The sequence below is a fragment of the Lagopus muta genome, chromosome 2 (assembly GCF_023343835.1).
Source record: "Lagopus muta isolate bLagMut1 chromosome 2, bLagMut1 primary, whole genome shotgun sequence".
In the NCBI taxonomy this organism is placed as follows: domain Eukaryota; kingdom Metazoa; phylum Chordata; class Aves; order Galliformes; family Phasianidae; genus Lagopus; species Lagopus muta.
Window position 1 is genome coordinate 80780882 of NC_064434.1, and position 18467 is coordinate 80799348.

At 37.0% G+C, this 18467-nt stretch overlaps 1 protein-coding gene across 1 annotated transcript in view; it reads right to left on the reverse strand.

Moving 5' to 3' along the window:
• Positions 1 to 18467, reverse strand: part of BTBD9 (BTB domain containing 9) — a 112581-nt gene that overhangs the window by 19774 nt on the left and 74340 nt on the right. Inside the window, exons 9-10 of the mRNA XM_048935586.1 lie at positions 17506 to 17695; positions 6970 to 7077 (exon numbers count right to left, since the gene is read on the reverse strand). Coding sequence (XP_048791543.1) covers positions 6970 to 7077; positions 17506 to 17695 — 298 coding nt within the window. The remainder of the gene's footprint in view (positions 1 to 6969; positions 7078 to 17505; positions 17696 to 18467) is intronic.

Below are 18467 nucleotides of genomic sequence, written 5' to 3' on the forward strand. Positions count from 1 at the left end.
AGCATAAGATGCAATGACATCTGTCTGGCCTCCTGACTATACAGGGAGATGTCAGCACTTGCTATATTTTAATGGCTTTGCCTGCAAGAAAGGGAGACTGCAGACAGAATAGTAATTCAGCATCTTGTTCATGAACTTTTGGGCATCTCTGTTTATTGGGTTGTTAGATGACCTTATGCAATAATCAATACCAAAGTAAACAAACACATCTGCAAAACAACATGTAAGTATTAGGCATCCCTTTTCAATCTCAAGCAGAAAAATGGGCCAGTTTCACAGGAGATCTATTACTTGCATGACTTTTTGTAGTAATATTGATTCATAAAGGCGCTGAGAGTGTGCATGTACATGCATTCAGCTATAAGCATACAAACGTAGACATTTTCAAAAGAGAGAATATGTTCTGCCTCAGTGAGTACAATCCAATGTACTGCCACAGTGCATATGGAAGGATCCTCCTATAGGATAAAAAAACAGGCACTGCTGATACTATGGGTATTATTGGGTATCAGTTGTATTCCCTCAGGCAGAACTGAGCTAACATCCAAACTGACATCAGTAATACTGTGATGTTTTCTTCATTGTCCTCACAGTAATGTGCTGAGAACATGGCAGTCCCATGAATAGCAGAGCAAAGCAAAAAAAGCCACACAACCTTAAATGCATGGAGTGCATGCAGAGCTGCAGCAAAAGAAGCACATGGTAAAGCATTCAAAAGAGGCATATGCTGAAGTTAGGACCACCTTGCTACTCTTTTCAAGGCTTATTTAATGACCTGAAAACTTTCTTGTGATCCTGGATCTCTGTTAAGAAACGTAACTTGAAAAAAACTAAACCTTTCTTAATCAGACTAGACTCAGCTAAAACAAAGGCCAACAAATTAAGTGCTAGAAGCAGTATTTATACACCTTGGAGTGCCTCCTGATGTTCTGAAATTGTATACAACTCTGGTTTCTGTCTGTGAAATCTTATTCTTTATGCTGAATAACACAAGTCTTATTTTTTCTTTTCCTTTATGAGCAAAAAATACGAGCACATAAACACCAAGTAAAATATGTACTTAATGCCTCGATTGGCTCAATAATTACACAAAATGACCCTTTATATCTGTCTGACTTGCTTCAGCAGGCATTACTAGCAGCATAATGAACAGATTAATGAGAACCCTCAGTTCATTTCTGCGAAGTGCAACTTGAAATTGAGCTTAACAATGTAGCAATTTCCTAGACATCCTGCTTAACTATATTTCATCTTTGTATCATATGAACGTGTCTGCACAAAGTTCTGCAACTCTGGAGAAAACATTTCGATTACCTAGAGTTGCTATGAAATTAGCATCACGTAAAATACTGATGAACTGTGGTTGAAGTATATTCTGTTTGACATAAGAGGTACAAGAGCATTTTTACTATGAAATTAACTCCACGTAAAGCAGGATGAGCTGTGGTTGAAATACACTGTTAACGTAGCAGATGAAAGAACATCTCTTTTCATCCCATTCCACACTGCTACTTGGCAGCTCAGGTGTGAGGCAGAATGAAGGATTATACAAAATTGAGACTTTTTTTTTCTCAGTTTAGGTATGACAGGATAATACATGCATGACAGACTAATAGGAAACAACAGAAAAAAAAACTTAGCTTATGGAGAGCTGGAAAGGCAAAACAGCTGAGAAGTGCTCAAGAGGTTTTATGATGGGACAAAACAGTCATATGAAAGTGGTTAAGGAGAAAACTGGTTGGAAGTGGATGCAAGTAAAATACTGCAGTGGGGTGCAAGTAAAATACTGCAGTGGGGATCATAGACTGCACTGTAGGAATCGGAGGAGAACAGGAGTTAAAAACTGCTGCTTGTGCTCACGTATGAGGAACTACATGTAACACAGAATCATAGAATGGCTTGGGCTGGAAGGAACCTCAAGGATCATCGAGCTGTGAGTATGTAACACATACTGCGTGCAGTTAAGAACAAGGGTATTCACACTCTTCAAATATTACCTCTACAGCAAAAGAATTGTTTACGTCATGATAGATATTACAAAGATTTCACAGATGTACACACAGGAAAAAAAGAATGAGCAAAATTGAGTTTGCCACTAATACTAGGCAAACAAGAACTATTTTCTTAGTCTGTGCTCTTAAACAACACGGAAAACTCTATTATGCATTCAAAAAGCTGTTTAGAACAGTTAAATTCAAAAGGTGTTTTTAGCCTCAGATCTCTCCAGTGTGTTCTCCAGCTGTGATTTGTTATCAAAGGAAATAAGCAGTGTCTGAAAACTGGAGATGCTTAAGGGACATTGGTTTGACAAAAATCTGAAACACTGGACAAAGTTGAAAATTATTCTTGAAAAAATCCCTGAGGATAGTTAAAGAAAAATAAATCTGTTAATGAATCTTGTGTCAGTGCCTCAAAGGGGCATCACATGGAAGTATTCCACATAGAAACTAGTAAAAAAAAAATTGAGGGGAACTCATTTCAGAATTTAGAAATTGAAATACTTATTGCATAAGATAATAAACAATGGAAATATGAAATTAAGTTTGGAAGCTTTTAAACATCTATCATAACAACAGTATACTTTGCATATCAAATAGCAAACGAGTTCAGAAAAAAAACCTGACATAATGCAGTATGTTATAAAACTTCTGAAAATAAAGTCATACCCTCCACAAAGAAAATGATAAATCTGTCTCTGAACTACCATATAGACAGTTAATATCAATTGCTATAGAACTGCTCATAAATAAACAATGTTAGAGTATTAGATTTCTTTTTCTCCTACTGGGCAACTGAACATAACACATCTGCTATCATGGATCAGATCCATTTCACAGTAAATACTCATGAGAACATTCAAAATGATACTCAGTTGATAACCTTCACGACATCCTGTTGCATATTTGTCTTTACAGGGCTTCCTTTATCAAAAGAACATTAGCTTTGAGGCCTGACGTCCAATGACCTTTAGATCTTGTTTTTCATTTGACTTTCAGCCTTTTTATTAGCAAATTTTTCTAACAAGTGCACGTCTCTACTGTCCAACACTAACACACTCAAGCCAGCTTATCATACATGTCTTAAAAAGTAGAATGAGACAATGACTGTTTTTTATTGCTGTCATACTGGATTAAGAAAAGCAGTTTACTGTGGAAATCTACATTGAGAATTTTAAAACTGACAATTACACAGCCACTATGCATTAACTGGCACTCACTTAGGGGAGGTAAGCAAGCTTCCCTGTGAAGATAACAAACATACAGCTCCTGTCTTCAGCCTTTTAAAACTGTGAGAGATAAGGAGGTTAGGAATACTCTGGCAGATTCTACCTTTGAGCACTGAACTATTAATTTACACAAAATACTACATTAAAAATACTATTAAAACAATGCAAAGCAGCATACTGAGAGTTTATAGGGAAACTTCATAGTTCAGTACACTGCCAAAATCAATACATGCTTTTTAAGCTGAATTCAATTTAATTTTCTCATTGTTTTGTTTGCCACATGCTGATCATCAAAGATGTGCACTGAAATCTGAGCCTCTATGGGTCATCCAACCCCTTAGAATCACTTAGGTTGGAAAAGACGTTAAAGATCAAGTCCAACCTAACCATACTACCCTAACAACCATCTGCTAAATCATGTCCCTGAGCACCCCATCCAAACGGATTTTAAACACAACCAGGGATGGTGACTCAACCACTTCCCTGGGCAGCCCATTCCAGTGCCTAACAACCCGTTCTGTAAAGAAGTTTGTCCTGATATCCAACCTAAACTTACCCTGGCGCGACTTGAGGCCATTTCCTCTTGTCCTGTCACCTGTCACCCTTGTGCCTGAGATGCAGCAAAACGATTTGGCGATCTCACAAAACGCTTGCAAGGCTACGCACTAATGAATGACTTCAGCAAAAGATTTTAACTCCACTGAAAGATTATGCAGACAAAGCCAAGCGGCAAAGAGCAAAGCAAACAGCTCTTATCCATGTGTCTTTGAAGAGAGAAAGAGCGAATGGAGAATATAAAAAGTAAATTCTTTCATTGCATGTATTCCATCTCTTTGAATGTGGGCCCCTGTGAAGTTTTAACTCTCTCCACTTTCATTTGCTACTGCAGCAGCAGCAAGTTATTTGTTGAGAGCCTGCTGAAGGATATTTAACACAACGAAGAGTAAGCGCGGGATTTCAGGGCACCATCACCTACCTAGAATTCCCTCACATACCTAAAATCTATAAAAGAAACAGAGATAATTTGAGGTAAACTTTTTGGAAGGTGTTTGCGTTTCAGTCTCACAAAAAATACACATATAACGTTATTTTGTAACAGCTGGCTTGTTCCTCTGCAAAGCAGTCAAGCAGACAGTCTAAGCCCCACGCAAGGACTTATCTCTTGGATGTCTTTTTTTGTTTGTTTGTTTTAAATAGCAAAGTTGCATAAGCCTAAGTAATTACAATTTTTATACTTTTAAGGGCTGGGATGTTCCAGTTTTTATTGAAAAAGTAGGATTTAGCTGAGACAAACCACTGTTAGAACCTGAACAGACTTTGTTTTTTGCAGGATAGACAAATGTTGCATTCATAAATATATGTAGGCTGAAGAGATGAGGGTACTGTTAATTCCATCCTATTATGCCGTAGTCTAATTAAGGCAAATTGCTAAATGTGGGAATTTTAACTGGCTACCTAAACCCCAGGCTGAGTCAGGCACTGCACACAAGTTTGGCTCTCACCTATGCTTGAGAAATTCTTGAATTGCTTGAGTCTTTAAAAGACTTTTTGAGGAAAAAATCTCTCTTTTGGAGCTGTGCTGTTTGCATAATATACCTATAGTAAAGGAAGGACAAAGACAGAAAGAACAGCATGCTGGATCTGAAAGTCCCATATGAAGTAAGATACCTGTACTCTGCTCATCAGGCTACAGAACATTTCATACAAAATCTCAGTCTAGAACACTTTAGATAAAGTAGCTTAGATAAGAAATTTAAAACTCTGCACTAGAGAAAAAAATATTTTTCATACATCAGGAATACCTTCTTCATTACCTGATAATAGTAAACCAGACAAACTGCACCATCTCTGCCTTACTGTAGCATTATTTAATTTTCTCACTTTCAACTTGCTTCAAGATTTATTTTTAAACTCCCAACTACAGAAACAAAATTAAAAACACAGATCCATACATATTCCTATAAGAGACTGGTTCAATTTTCTCTTACCATTAAAATGTTTCCCTCACTGTACTGAAACCTTGCCCAACAAGTGAGGGACTTGATTCAGTGCATGAGTCACTGACTTGTAAGTCTTCTGTTCTTTAGAACCAGGTCTTGTACTTACTGAGAACAAGTAGTTAGAGGCAGTGTTGAACACTATAAATCTGCAGACTTTAAATTTAAGACTGTCATTTCATAAGGTGGAAATATGTCTGTCAGAGTAAGCTAGTGAAAATGCAATTTTCTAATTCACACGATAATAGTTCCTGAAGCTTTGAGAACTTCCAGAGCAGTTACGTTTTGAGTCAGTACTTTGAAGTATATCATGAAGGACAGCCACCTTTAGTTCAGGAGTGCACTGATTTTTGTCCAAGGTTAAGGGTTTCAAAAACATGTTCTGAACACAGTGAAAAGATACTTGAACTAGCATGTCAACCAGCAATTTAATCCACATTGCCCAAATGCTTCTTTTGATTGTCCTAGACTATTAGTATCAAAACTTAAAAGAACAGCACAAAGCATTGTGACTCTCTTTTTTCTGGTTTCAGCTTCCCAGCGCTACCACTGCTGGGGCAAACAGGATGATGATGTTTTTTCCATTAAATTGAGATGTCTTTGAGCATGATTACAATTCTGTCTCCAGCCAGGATTTCTGCTCACCACTACCAGGGCTCCTTTACAGGCAGTGAAAGCACCTGTCAATTTCTTCTTCACCAACACCCCTAAAACTACATTGTAACTGCATGGAACATAAATTTTAGCAATTGTGTATCAGCAGTGTTGCAACTTGGCACAAGCACAGGACAGGTGAGATCTGTCCCCATATTAGCTAATAATTTCAGTTTTGCCCCACGAAAAAGAGAAAACGTGTCTTCTGGAAAACTACACAAGAGGGGAAAGAAGAAAGGAAATAAGTTTTTTCAAAGTCTGAACCTCCCTAAGGATCATCATAAGAACCATTCAGGAGATTGTATACTACCAACATTCACTGAATGCTGAGCACACCTGACTTTGGATATGTAGCATGGATAGTTTTGCAGCATATCTTTTAATTCCAGCTAGAATTAGAAATATCAAATTGTTTGGGGTGGCTATCAACACTGAATAATTTTTCCACATTACATTTTTATCAATGGACTCAATAATTACAGAAAGGCCAATGGAGAGTATACATCTGGAGAGCATTCATACTTGAATTCTTCTGGTTGAAGTATACAAACAAAAATGAAAGGGTTTTGTTGTCAGTTTTCCTGTGTTTTTATCTTTTTAAGAATCATGGTTTTCTTTCCTATGGAAGGGTCCTGTTCAAAAGCAGAGGTTCTGTCTTATATGCATTGACCTCATGATCACCACAGAGAAGACGTTAAGCTTAGATAAATGAGTTCAGTGGTTGAGTTGTTATGGTTTGGGCCCTACTCTCATTTCTTCCACTCCTTTCAACTCTGTACAAGGCATTTGGTGTGCTTTGGTAGGGGCAAAATGCATAGTACTCATCTATCTCTTCACAGATTCTGGTTTGAAAGTCTAGATATTTAGCCAGATATGATGCTACAACTTTGTGATGTTGTATTTGAACAGTCTGGAATTAGTTATCCACAGGCTATATAACCATCATTCCTTTCATAGTTGTCATCTATGTAATAGATGATATTCATAGATGTCATCTATGTAAAGATAGAAAAAAAAAAAAAAAAAAAGAAAAAAGGAAAACCATTTTTCAGTTCTGCTTTATGCAAATACATGGGAAAAAATTAAACTCACTTGCAGGAAACCTTTGTGCGATCAGCCACCATGGTCCATTGCTGCTGATTTGTTGAAACCTCTATGTAGTAGCTGTAGCTTCGATCATCACAGTCCCAAAGCAGTAACCTAAGTATGAAGAAGCAGTTGAGTATAAGTAAAACAAATGCCAAACCAAGATGCTTACTTATGTTTCCTAGTCCTGTACTTCTGCCTCTTAATCCTTTTTATATTAATTTTATATTAATATGTCTCCAATGCTCAGGAAGGTCTTTACTGTTATTGCCATCTCAATGTTATCTCTATACTTATTATCCTAAGGCCAGTAACTGACTTAAAATAATCATCTTACTAACACTATTCTATGACATTCACCCAATTACTTCTAATTTATTTGAAAGTCAGTAAATGAACTAATCTATTTGGCAAGTGGCATTGCCTCCTTTAAACCTTAGTCAAAGATCTTTTTTCAAAGGTCATTTAAAATGGGAAAGATAAAAAGATACTGCTGACTAAGAGGATTACACTGTCTTCTTAACTAGATTTTTCTTTTTTCTTTTTTTTTTTTTTGTAAATATATAAGAATGTTTTTTTTTAAAAGGCAAGTAAGAAAAATGGGAAGTCTCAGTTCTAATTTATCATAATATATATAAGGAAGGAAGCATGGAATTCTTGAGCAAATTGCTAAGGAAAAAGGAGAAAGAAAAAAGAAAGAGGTCTCAAAGGACCCATTCCATATGCATCCTCACAAATGTGCATCTCTTCAGGAAGTGGCTAAATGTTACAGCAGAATATCCCAAGTTGGAAAAGATTCACAAAGATCACAGAGTCCAACTCCTGGCTTCGCACTGCACCACCCAACATTCAAACCCAATGTCTGAAAGTGTTGTCTAAACACTCCTTGAACTCCAGAAGCTTGGGACCACAACCACTAACCTGGGCAGCCTGTTCAAGGGCCTAATCACCCTCTGGTGAAGAACCTTTTCTTAATGCCCACCCTGACCCTCCCTGACACAGCTCCATGCTGTTTCCTTGGGTCCTGTCACTGTCACCAGAGAGCAGAACTCAGTGCTGCCCTTTTGCTCCCCTTGTGAAGAGCTACAGCTGCCATGAGGCCTCTCCTCAGCTCTGGCCTGAACAAACCAAGCACCTCAGCCGCTCCTCACACTCCTTGCCCTCCCAGAACTTTCACCATCTTCATAGCCCTCCCTTGGATGCTCTCTAACAGGTTTATGTCCTTACATCATGGCACAGAAACCTGCACCCAGTGCTGGAGGTGAGGCCACACAGTACAGAGCAGAGAGGGACAACCCCTCCCCTTGCCTGGTGGCAGTGCTGGGCCTGGGCACCCCAGGGTATGGCTGGCCATTGGGGCTGCCAGGGCACACTGCTGACTCATGTTCAACTTGCAACCAACAGAATCCCCAGATCCTTTTCAGCCCCTCATTCCCAAGTTCATATGCACATCCAAGATTGCCCAGTTCCAGGTGCAGAATCTGGAAATTCTTGGACTGAAGTTAAACTTCATGTTGTTGGTGATTGCCAAGCCCTCCAGTTTATTAACATCTCTCTCAAATGCCTCTCTACACTTGAGGAAGGCAACACCATACCTTCAAGACCTGTATCCAAGTCATCAATGAAAATATTAAAGAGAACTGTCCCTGAAATGGAGCCCTGCAGAAGCCCACAAGTGACTGGTCAACATCCTGATGAAACCCCATTTGCTTTTGTCCTTTGAGCTGGACCTGTCAGCCAGTTGTTCACCCATCAAGTAATGTATTTGTTTAACTACACACTAGATACTTTGTTCAGAAGGATACTATAAGAAAAAGTTATCGAAAGCTTTGCTGAAATTCAAAAAGCTTATATCAATTATTCCCCTGTGAAATTTGGGTAACCCTGTCATAAAAGGAAATTAAGTTCATTGAACAGGACTTTCCCCTTATGAACCCACGCTGTCTGTGACCAATGACTGAATCATCTTTTATATGTTTCTCAGTAACTTCCAGAATAAGCTTCTCCATAATTTTGCCACGCATTGACTTGAGATTGACAAGATACAGTACTGGTATCTTCTTTCTGTTTCAGTTAGAGATGACTAGATGCAAAATCAGCATGATGATAATAATGCTCTTCAAACTACACAAAATTCTTAAATTGCAATATTCTGAAGTGCACAGTCCACATTATGTCTGCTATGTAAAACCATGCTTTGCTGATTTTGTTGTTATTAAAACCCTTGTTCTCTGAACCCTAACACAACACTTATATAGAGAATATGTACCATACTGCAACATACTGGCAATTACCAGTTGTTGCTATCTCTTGATCCTCAGGTTCTGTTTCCAGTGCCAGCTAACAATTCCTAGAGCAACAAATTGTTGGATTTTGTTTACCCCGGAAATTGCTAGTTAGTCAATGAACCTGCTATAGACAAGTAAACAAAGAGCAGCTAACCATCCAGAATGGCTACAGCTGCACTGATGACTTAAATCAGAGTAACGACAGCCACACACAGAGAACTGTGAAAGCCAGGTAAGACAGCCAATCTGGGTTCATTCTTTAGCTGAGTGGAATAGCTACTGCAGATCCACACTTTTCAAAGTGTAATAGACAAGGATCCAGTAATGAAAATAGCTGAGACGTTTGAAAAGAAAAGCAACTTGTGCCACTCTGCACATTTTCCCAGGCAAAGTTTCAAGCTGTCTCTCTTTAATCATATTTCAGAAGAGTGTTCAAGTTTTATATTATGAATTCACTTCTTGTTGAGAAAATCTTTCTTGCTTTTAGCTGCTACTTCTGCTGGTAGAAACATTAACTGCAAACATTATTGCTCACTTCTAACATTGAAAAACAAGACAGCTAGAGGGGAAAAATGACCTCACCATTTGCTGAACACAGAATCCTTTCTCTTACAGAGAAATGTTGTCCAAAGCAGTAGCTGGACTCTTCAGAAAGGGCTTATTAAGGACGTGTGACTGTATTGTTGCTTTAAAAACAGTGCTATTTCCTTCTGTTTAGAGCAATCTGGATAGCTCTTTATTTTCCATTTTGGAATCCTAGCATTCAAAACTCCCTCAATGCCCTCAGCTAAGCCCAGCTCATTAATATTATCAAAAATAATGAGCCATCAAAAGTAGCTTTAAGAAGCTCAAACAAAACACTTAACAGAAGCCTTTTTGTACATTTGAATACTCTGCAAATGAAAAAATTCAGAGCTGGCAGAAAAAATAAAAATAGTTGCCCACAGCAACATTTAAGGCTTAATGAAAAAAAACAAAAGAAAGAAACAAAATTCAATCCCTGAGGCCTCATCAGATCTTCCCCATTCTGCTTTTCTACAGCTAGAAGGTGTCCAAATACTGAGACTGAATGAAGCACACTCTCTGTTTTAAAAAACAAACAAACAAAAAGTTTATGAGTTAAAATCCTTCATCTGTTAACTACTAATATTATGGTAGTTGAATTGATTGAATATCTATGTTTAGATGAATCTTCCAAATGTTAGAAAGACAGAAAAGAAAAAAAACACACATAAATTTGTTTTCTTTTAAATGGTTGCTAAAATGTAGCTAATTATGGTTTTCAATAGGATCCTTTTCATCATAGAAGCTCAGTCCTGTTTCTTTGATCAAAGTTTTCAAAGAGTTTGAGTATCAGAAGCATGCTAGTGAATGTAATTACAATTAACAGTACTGTAATCAAAACTGGCTTGGCTTCTGAATAAAAGGCTAACTGGAAATATGTATAACATGTACTCCTTTTAAGAATGTGTGCAATTGCTCTCTCCCAAAACAACTTAGCCCAAGTTAAAAAGCTTGAAAAAGCATATGACTTGGGATTATTACAAAACAAACAAACAGTGAAAGAAAAGTGGGAAGAATCTTTCCCAAAATAACTCAGCATGAATGCTTAATGTAGCTTTTTCTTTCTTTGGGACTTGTGAAAGAAAAAGAAATAAATTCTTACTTTACCTCTCTGCAGTATCTTTTGTAAGAGACAGGAAGAAGACTTTACCATAGAGTCTAGTTCAAATTTATTCTGCATGAAATGCCTTTCTGGATAAGCAGTTTGATAAAACGGATATTCACCAGTGCACACTGGGCACAAGGATCACTTTTTATGCCAGGTACAATAATTTTTCAAACACATCCCAGGCAAGTTACCAGGATAAACTTTTGTAGAGAGACTGTGTTTTGCTATGATGGATATTAATTCACTTCAATGAAAATGTCAGGACTTGCACTGGAAAGGCAGCTCTTTAAAGTAAAATTCCCTGTGACCCTAGAACTCTCTATATTAAAATAAAAAGTTAGATTAGCTCTTGTTGGTAACCTGTGCCCTCAAGATAAAGAAGGAAAAACTGTACAAAGCTTTATCCACATCATTCTCTGGAAGATCATGAGTTTAAACATATGGCTAATATGCCACTTCCTTGGGCATTTAAGTGTAAGCCTGTAATCATTTAATGTGATACTATTTTTTCCATCACATGCTGAAGATGCCTCATTTTACAAAATAACCAGTTTTCAAATGTAAATAAAATTTCATGTTATATGTATGGGAAACTGACTGTATTGTCTGCTACATCAAAAGAGGCTGCTGTACTTTCCCAGCAGTACCTCCCTGAATGTCACGTGTTCCCCTGTGATTGACTGTTCTGTGCTTGTATGAGTATTCTGTGTTGTCTCTGCAGAATCCCCCAAAGACTGTCACTGTTCAGTTCAGGCTGCTATATAACTATTTAAACAAAAGGTGATAGCAGAATACCAAACAATAGTGGTGAAACTTACATGATGGCGTTCACTTTCTAAGTCAGCATTTATCAAATACAGCATATAGATTTCATAGTATTATGCTCATAAACAATTTGCACATGCTTACAGAAATCCAGAAGACAACAGAAAACCAAAACAGGAGGTAATGACATTTGTTCAAAAATGGGGAAAAAGAAAAGCAAGCTCATGGAATGAGTATTTTTTTTATAAAATTATAATCACATTTTTTACTCTGGTTGCCTATAATCTCCTTATATTTTCTGCAGCAGAAAGTTAATCTTTTTTTTTTCCAGGATACTCCAAATGAGTCAAACTCCTGCATATTTTCCACGTGCTTAATGTGATCGTTTATTCTGAGTCATGATCTCACGCTCAGTTCAGGCAAGAATAGAAAATGAGCAGTAAAGAAAGAAAAAACTTTATAAGGAGAAAGTGGTATTGAATATCAGAAAGTGTAAAAGCTGTACAGGATGATGATATAAGCAAACAAAAAACACATTGAAGCTTCCTGGTACCACTTATTAATTTAATAATTAATCTGAATACCAATAACAAAAGAGTTAACCATAAAGTATGGATATTAATAATAAAGTATTCAAAGAGATTAAACGGGGATAAATGTTTAATCTACTTTCACAGAGTTGCAATACATTTGTATTTACTTTAATCTGAAAGCCATTATGGTACAGAAGAATTCTGCCTCCCTCTGCTACATGTTATTATAGCAAGTCCTGCTCTTCATTCTATTTTGGAAATTCATAGAAAAAATATAAAGCTATCAGCCAAAATTGCAGTGTAATAGCATTAGTTTTCTGTACAAGATAAATGTAGGGGGAGTTAAAGCTATTGTGATATGGCAGCCATTTCAGTATTAAGGCTTTAGACATTTAAAAGTTAAAAAAAAGGGAATTATATCATGTCTATTATGTTAAACATGCCAATTGCTGCCTTTCTGCATCTAGTTATATTTAATATTTTTTTCTGTCATTGGTAAGTGCCTTTTCAGAGAGGAAAAACAGTGAGGTTATTTTCTCTCCAGACAGACAACGGTACAGAAGAAGCAGCAGAAGTATGTTTTTCCCTGCTGACTGTTTCAAGTATCTCATGAGCTGTAGTATGGAAGAGTAATACAGTCATTATATTAAGTAATAAATATATTTTTAAAATTTCTATAATCTAAAGACATTCTTTATTTATAATTAATTTTAAACAAAAGCTTTTCCAGTTCTTTTCTCGCAGAATTTTCTACTGATCACTGACTAAAGGGTCATAAATAGGATCCAGGGAACCACAGGCATGTCAGCCTGACCAAGGTACCAGGAAAGGTTATGGAGCAGATCATTTTGAGGAAGATCACATGCCATGTGGGGGACAACTGGGGGGATCAGGCCCAGTCAGCATGGGTTCACAAAAGGCAGGTGCTTCTTGATCAACCTCATCTCCTTCTATGATTGAATGACCCATCTGGGGGGTGAGATGTAGTCTTTTCCCTAGACTTCAGCAAAGCCTTTGACACTGTCTTCCACAGTATTTTCCTAGAGAAGCTGGCAATTATTGGCTTGGACCTGTACACTCTTTGCTGGGTAAAGAACTGGCTGCAGGGCCAGGCCCAGAAAGCAGTGGTGAATGGAATGAAATCCAGCCGGCGAGCAGTCATGAGTGGTGCTCCCTAGGGGAACCACTTAGGGTTCTTCCTATACAATATCTTTACTAATGACCTGGATGAAGGGACTGAGTACATCCTAATTAAGTTTCCAGACAAAACCAATTGGGAGGAAGTGTTGATCTCCCGAGGCCCTACAGAGGGATGTGGACAAATTGGATAGCTGGGATAAAGTTCAACGAGAACAAGTACTGGGTGCTGCACTTTGGCCACAACAACTCCAAGCAATGCTGCATGCTTGGGGCAGAGTGGCTGGAAGACTGTGTGGAAGAAAAGGCTATGGGTGTGCTGGTTGACTCTTGGCTGAGCCAGCAGTGTGCCCAGGTGGCCAAGAACTCTAATAGCATCCTGCCTTGTATCAGATGTAATGTTGCCAGCAGGAGCAGGAAGATGATGTACTCAGCACTGGTGAGGCTGCAACTCAAGTACACATTTGCCAATGTGCCTTCTAAGCAATTAAGGCCACCAACAGCATACTGAGTTGCATCAACAGGAACTGAATCAGCAGAAAAAGGGACAGAGATTATTCTCTCTTATTTGACACTCATTAGACCCCTACTGGTATATTGTATCCAATTTTGTATCCCAATACAACATTGATATATCTAAGCAAATCTAGCAAAAGACACCAAGACACTCCAGAAGCTGGAGCAGGTGCACTGAGAGACTGAGGAAAATATCTTGCTCAGCCTAAGAGAGCTTGAGACGGTGGAGGAACTCCACAGCATTTTTCAATACTTGAAAGCAGGTTATCAAAAAGAATGAATCAGGCTCTTTTCTCAGGTACACCATGGGAGAAGTATAAGACAATGTTCATAAACTGAAGTTCCAGATGGCCTAAAGCCATGAGAAAACAGGAACGACATTAAAGAGAAAAAACGCGTGGTGTGGAAAAGTAAATATTGGAATAAGCTGCCCAAAAAAGTTGTGGATCTCTTTTCTTGAAGGTTTTCAAGACCTGTCTACATAAAGCCATGAATAAGATGGTCTTAGTTCTTTCCTGGTAATGCTATTTTGATGAAGAGGCTGGACAAGATCACTTTCTCAAGTCCTTTCCAACATGACTGATTCAAAGATACTAAAATAAATTGACAGATCTGGCAGAAAACACGCAGATAACATATACTCAAGAATCATTCAGCTCTCTGTACATTTCTAATGCATATTTGAGCACCAATAGCCCTGCTCTTCTCAATACTCAGAGTTTAGTTGCCATAGTAACACATTTTGACTTTGAGGCTTTCTTCACTGGAATTCTGATTTCTAGAAACTAAAAGCATCTACTACCCCTTCAGTTGTTTTTTTTTTTTTTTTTTTTTTTTTAATGAAAAAAAAAGTTTATGTATTTAGTATCTCTGATACAAACATACTTAACGGCACGCTGATGTCTCCAAATGTAAAGGATGTAGACTTTAATTTCTAATTCTTCCATTAGAATCTAAACCCAATGACTCAGTTTCTGGGGGAAGAACAATTCATGACATTCTGTAGTGTGGCTAGCCTAAAGGAAGTGCTCCTGGAAATGTTATCCTAGTGGAAGAATGAGATCGAGGAATTTTTCAAGTAAGCATAATAGGAAAACAGGCAATTAATACGATTTAATCTGGTCTGGAAGACCTGCTAAAAAGAATAAATAAATAACTCTTCCACTTGCATTAAGACGAAATAGTAAGACTTCCAGCTTTGCGTCTGTGTGTTACTTGACCTTTGTTCCAGCCATAGATTTCCCAGAGTCAGAGATCTTTGTCACTGTCTTCCACATTGCAGAGTAGGAGACATGTTACAGAGCCATGCCAAAGAAGCAGCTGCTATGTAGTAAAACCGCCTTCTCCATTCGAAGGGGCATCCTTTCCTCATCTGCCTATCATCTGACACAGATATTAGCTTAAAACACTTGTTTTTTTTTTCTAAGCAGAACATGAAAATGAAAGGATGACATACTGCTAACATCTCTCTCTCCAGGCAAGGCAGGATATCATGTCTATCAGATCCTGATGCTGCTGCTGCTGCTTATTATTGTCATTTTTTAAGGAAAGATGTTCATTTTGCCTGTATCGTATATGCAGGAAAAGCCATGAAAAACAGATGAGACCGATCTCATAAACAATTAAATGCATATTCACTTAAAAATATCTAACAAAAATGGTTATTATTTCACTCTATATGCTTTCCAATTGTGCAATTATTTCCTGACAACCAAAAATCTCGTTCATCTAATACATCATTAAATATTAAGTTTTATTAAAAACAAAACAAAAACAACAACAAAAGCCAAAACCAAAACAAACAAAAAAACCCCAAAATCCTGCTTAAGAAGAATAAATGCTAGCATTACATTTAATACAGGAAAGCCAAACTATTGCACTAACTTGAAGTGACAGTGATTCACCAATTTAAAGATAGCAGAAAATTCTAAGGTTGGGAGACAGAGGGACTATGAAATGAAAACAATACATTTTAGTTAATACACTCTTCTCTTATTCCTTCACATGTGCAAGTCTCTGCTGCTGCTTCAAATTTAAGCTCAAAGTGGCATGAAAACATCATAATTACATTTTCAATTACCTCTTTAAAGATATCTTTTTAGTTTTCTACTTGCGATGCAATACTTAATTTAACAATAAAAACATCAAACTCAAAAGCATAAAATATTCACTGCCAAAGTGGAAAACTGCCAACTATGCTTTTTATTCAACTTGTTGCACATGGTGAGAACAGTGCTGGACTCACAGTATGCATAACTTGTGTAGCAAGGAAACAGACAAATCAGTACATTTGTAATGGATAGAGTCTGGATTTCTGACTTTAAACTTTCATGTTTATAATATCACAGCAGTGCTACAAGCTGAAAACAAAACACAGAGCTTTGGAAGAAAGGAACCATTTATTTTCATGATTCAGGGATATTGGAATTTTGTACTTTTTTTCTTTTTTTTCTTTTCCTCTCTGAACTCAGTTAGAAAGTCTACTTTTTCAGAATACGAATGTATAGTGAGTAGACAGAGAAGAGGATCCAAGAAAACCAACCACAGTCTCAGGCATTTTTTTACACCTCCTTACTGATTATCTCCTTCAGCCTGAACAGTTTTAGACTTCCATTTTTTCCATTGCTGGAAAACAAAAACTGGCAATTATGAAATGTCACATCTCACTCACTAATCAACTAGTCTAAAGAGACAACTGATAGGCAGATGGCACAGATCGTAGCAATATATACCTATCTTGGGCCTCTGCTGCTAACAAGGACCTAACCTGCAGTTTCTACATTCACTCACTAGAGCTTCAGCTTCAGAAAGCTTTCTTTTTTATCACAGAATTAAATTAAGTTCCTGACAACACACTCTAAATTTACAGAGAACAAACAGACATCAAGACAAGGTTTTGAGTGCCTGATTTTGTTAAACAAAATCATTTACATTCTGAATCTGAAGTTGGAAATTCTATTTTCTTCTTCACCTGTTTACAGTCCTGTTCTCCAATCTATTTCCAAAGCACAAAGGAAAACTGAAGAAGTGCAAAAAGCTTTTACGTTACCCAAAAGCTGGTTTGTCGTATCCACAAACATACCCACTGTGAGAACAGACCAGAAATACAATCCAGATCTATATAACATAATTAATCCAACACTGTAAAGCAATATTCAGTTTACTGTGCCCTTATTATGTACTTCATATTCAAGTTAAGAGCTGGTGATAATTGTATAGTGAAAAGGAAACCTAGTTGACTCTGATATGATGGCTCTCCTCAATAAATGTTTCAGTTTTCACAATGAGATGCATATGAAGAACTGCTCATACTGTGATCACAAGTGAGGCTGCAATTGAATTTCTATTCTACTATAAATATACATCTTTAATCTTACAATTTGACTATTACTATTATTATGCCTTTGAAATACAATATTTTCTGGAATTGAACTGCTGTCTCTTGACACACAATTCATGTATTTAATTTTTAACATAACCATTATACTGAAATAAAAATGTCAGAGGACAATTACTAAACTAGACACCTCACTACCATAATTTCCAAACACCCTTTATTCTAAAGAAAATAACTGTATTCAGCAAAAGTCTCACCGTTGCCTTTAATTTAGAGAAAAATAAACCCTCTTACCGTATAGATCCAATCATGTAGGGCTGTGCCAGTTGTACTACAATAGCTCCACTCCCAAGCTGATGGCACGTGTACCCAGAATCCCAATCATAGTTTTTTGTGTCTCCATTCAACAAGGCATTGCGACTTCTACTGACACCCTCAATCACACTGGCACAATCTGCAATTGTTGCAACGTTTTCAGAAGGAACTGCAAATTAAAACATGAGGAAGATACACACAGTGATACAGTCAGAAAACAGCTCAGACAGTAATGATAGTCATTGCCAGCAAAAAGACTGGAAAAAAAAAGCACCCCAAAACTGAGCTATCAAAGTATGGTCAACACAAGGAAACATTAATTCTTGTTCAATATAAACTATGAAGCTCTGTTATACAAGTGCTTCAACATTTATTTTCGGAATTACATATTCACCTAATTATCTGATTACCTTTGTTTACATTTAAACCAATACAGAACTCTGTCGGTAACTGAGAGAGACTCCCAAACTTTTTGAATCTCATCATTCAGTAAGATGATGACTGGACACATAAAAGCTATTTAAGATGCCCTATTCATATGAGACATCTATGTCTCACTCTTTTTTCTTTTTAAACTCCCTAGAAAAAAAATTCAGATTAACAAGGTTGCAAAATACTGTTCTCTGAACATGCAAAAATAAAGGTTATCTGTTTATTCTTTTTATGTGGTAAATCACATTGAAAACACCATTTTAGCTCAACTAATATATATAATATATAAAAACTAATATATATAATATATAATAAATATTCTTTGAAAAAAAAGCTAAGACTGTCAGCTTCTGATGAAGAATGACCAATATATGTGTGGTAACAATGAACAATTCAACACAATTCCAACATCTCATGCCAAACAAACCACAAAATCAGAAAAAGAACAAATAAGCCAAAAGATGAAATGTATAAAAAATCTGAAACACTGACAACTAAAATCTAAGGTT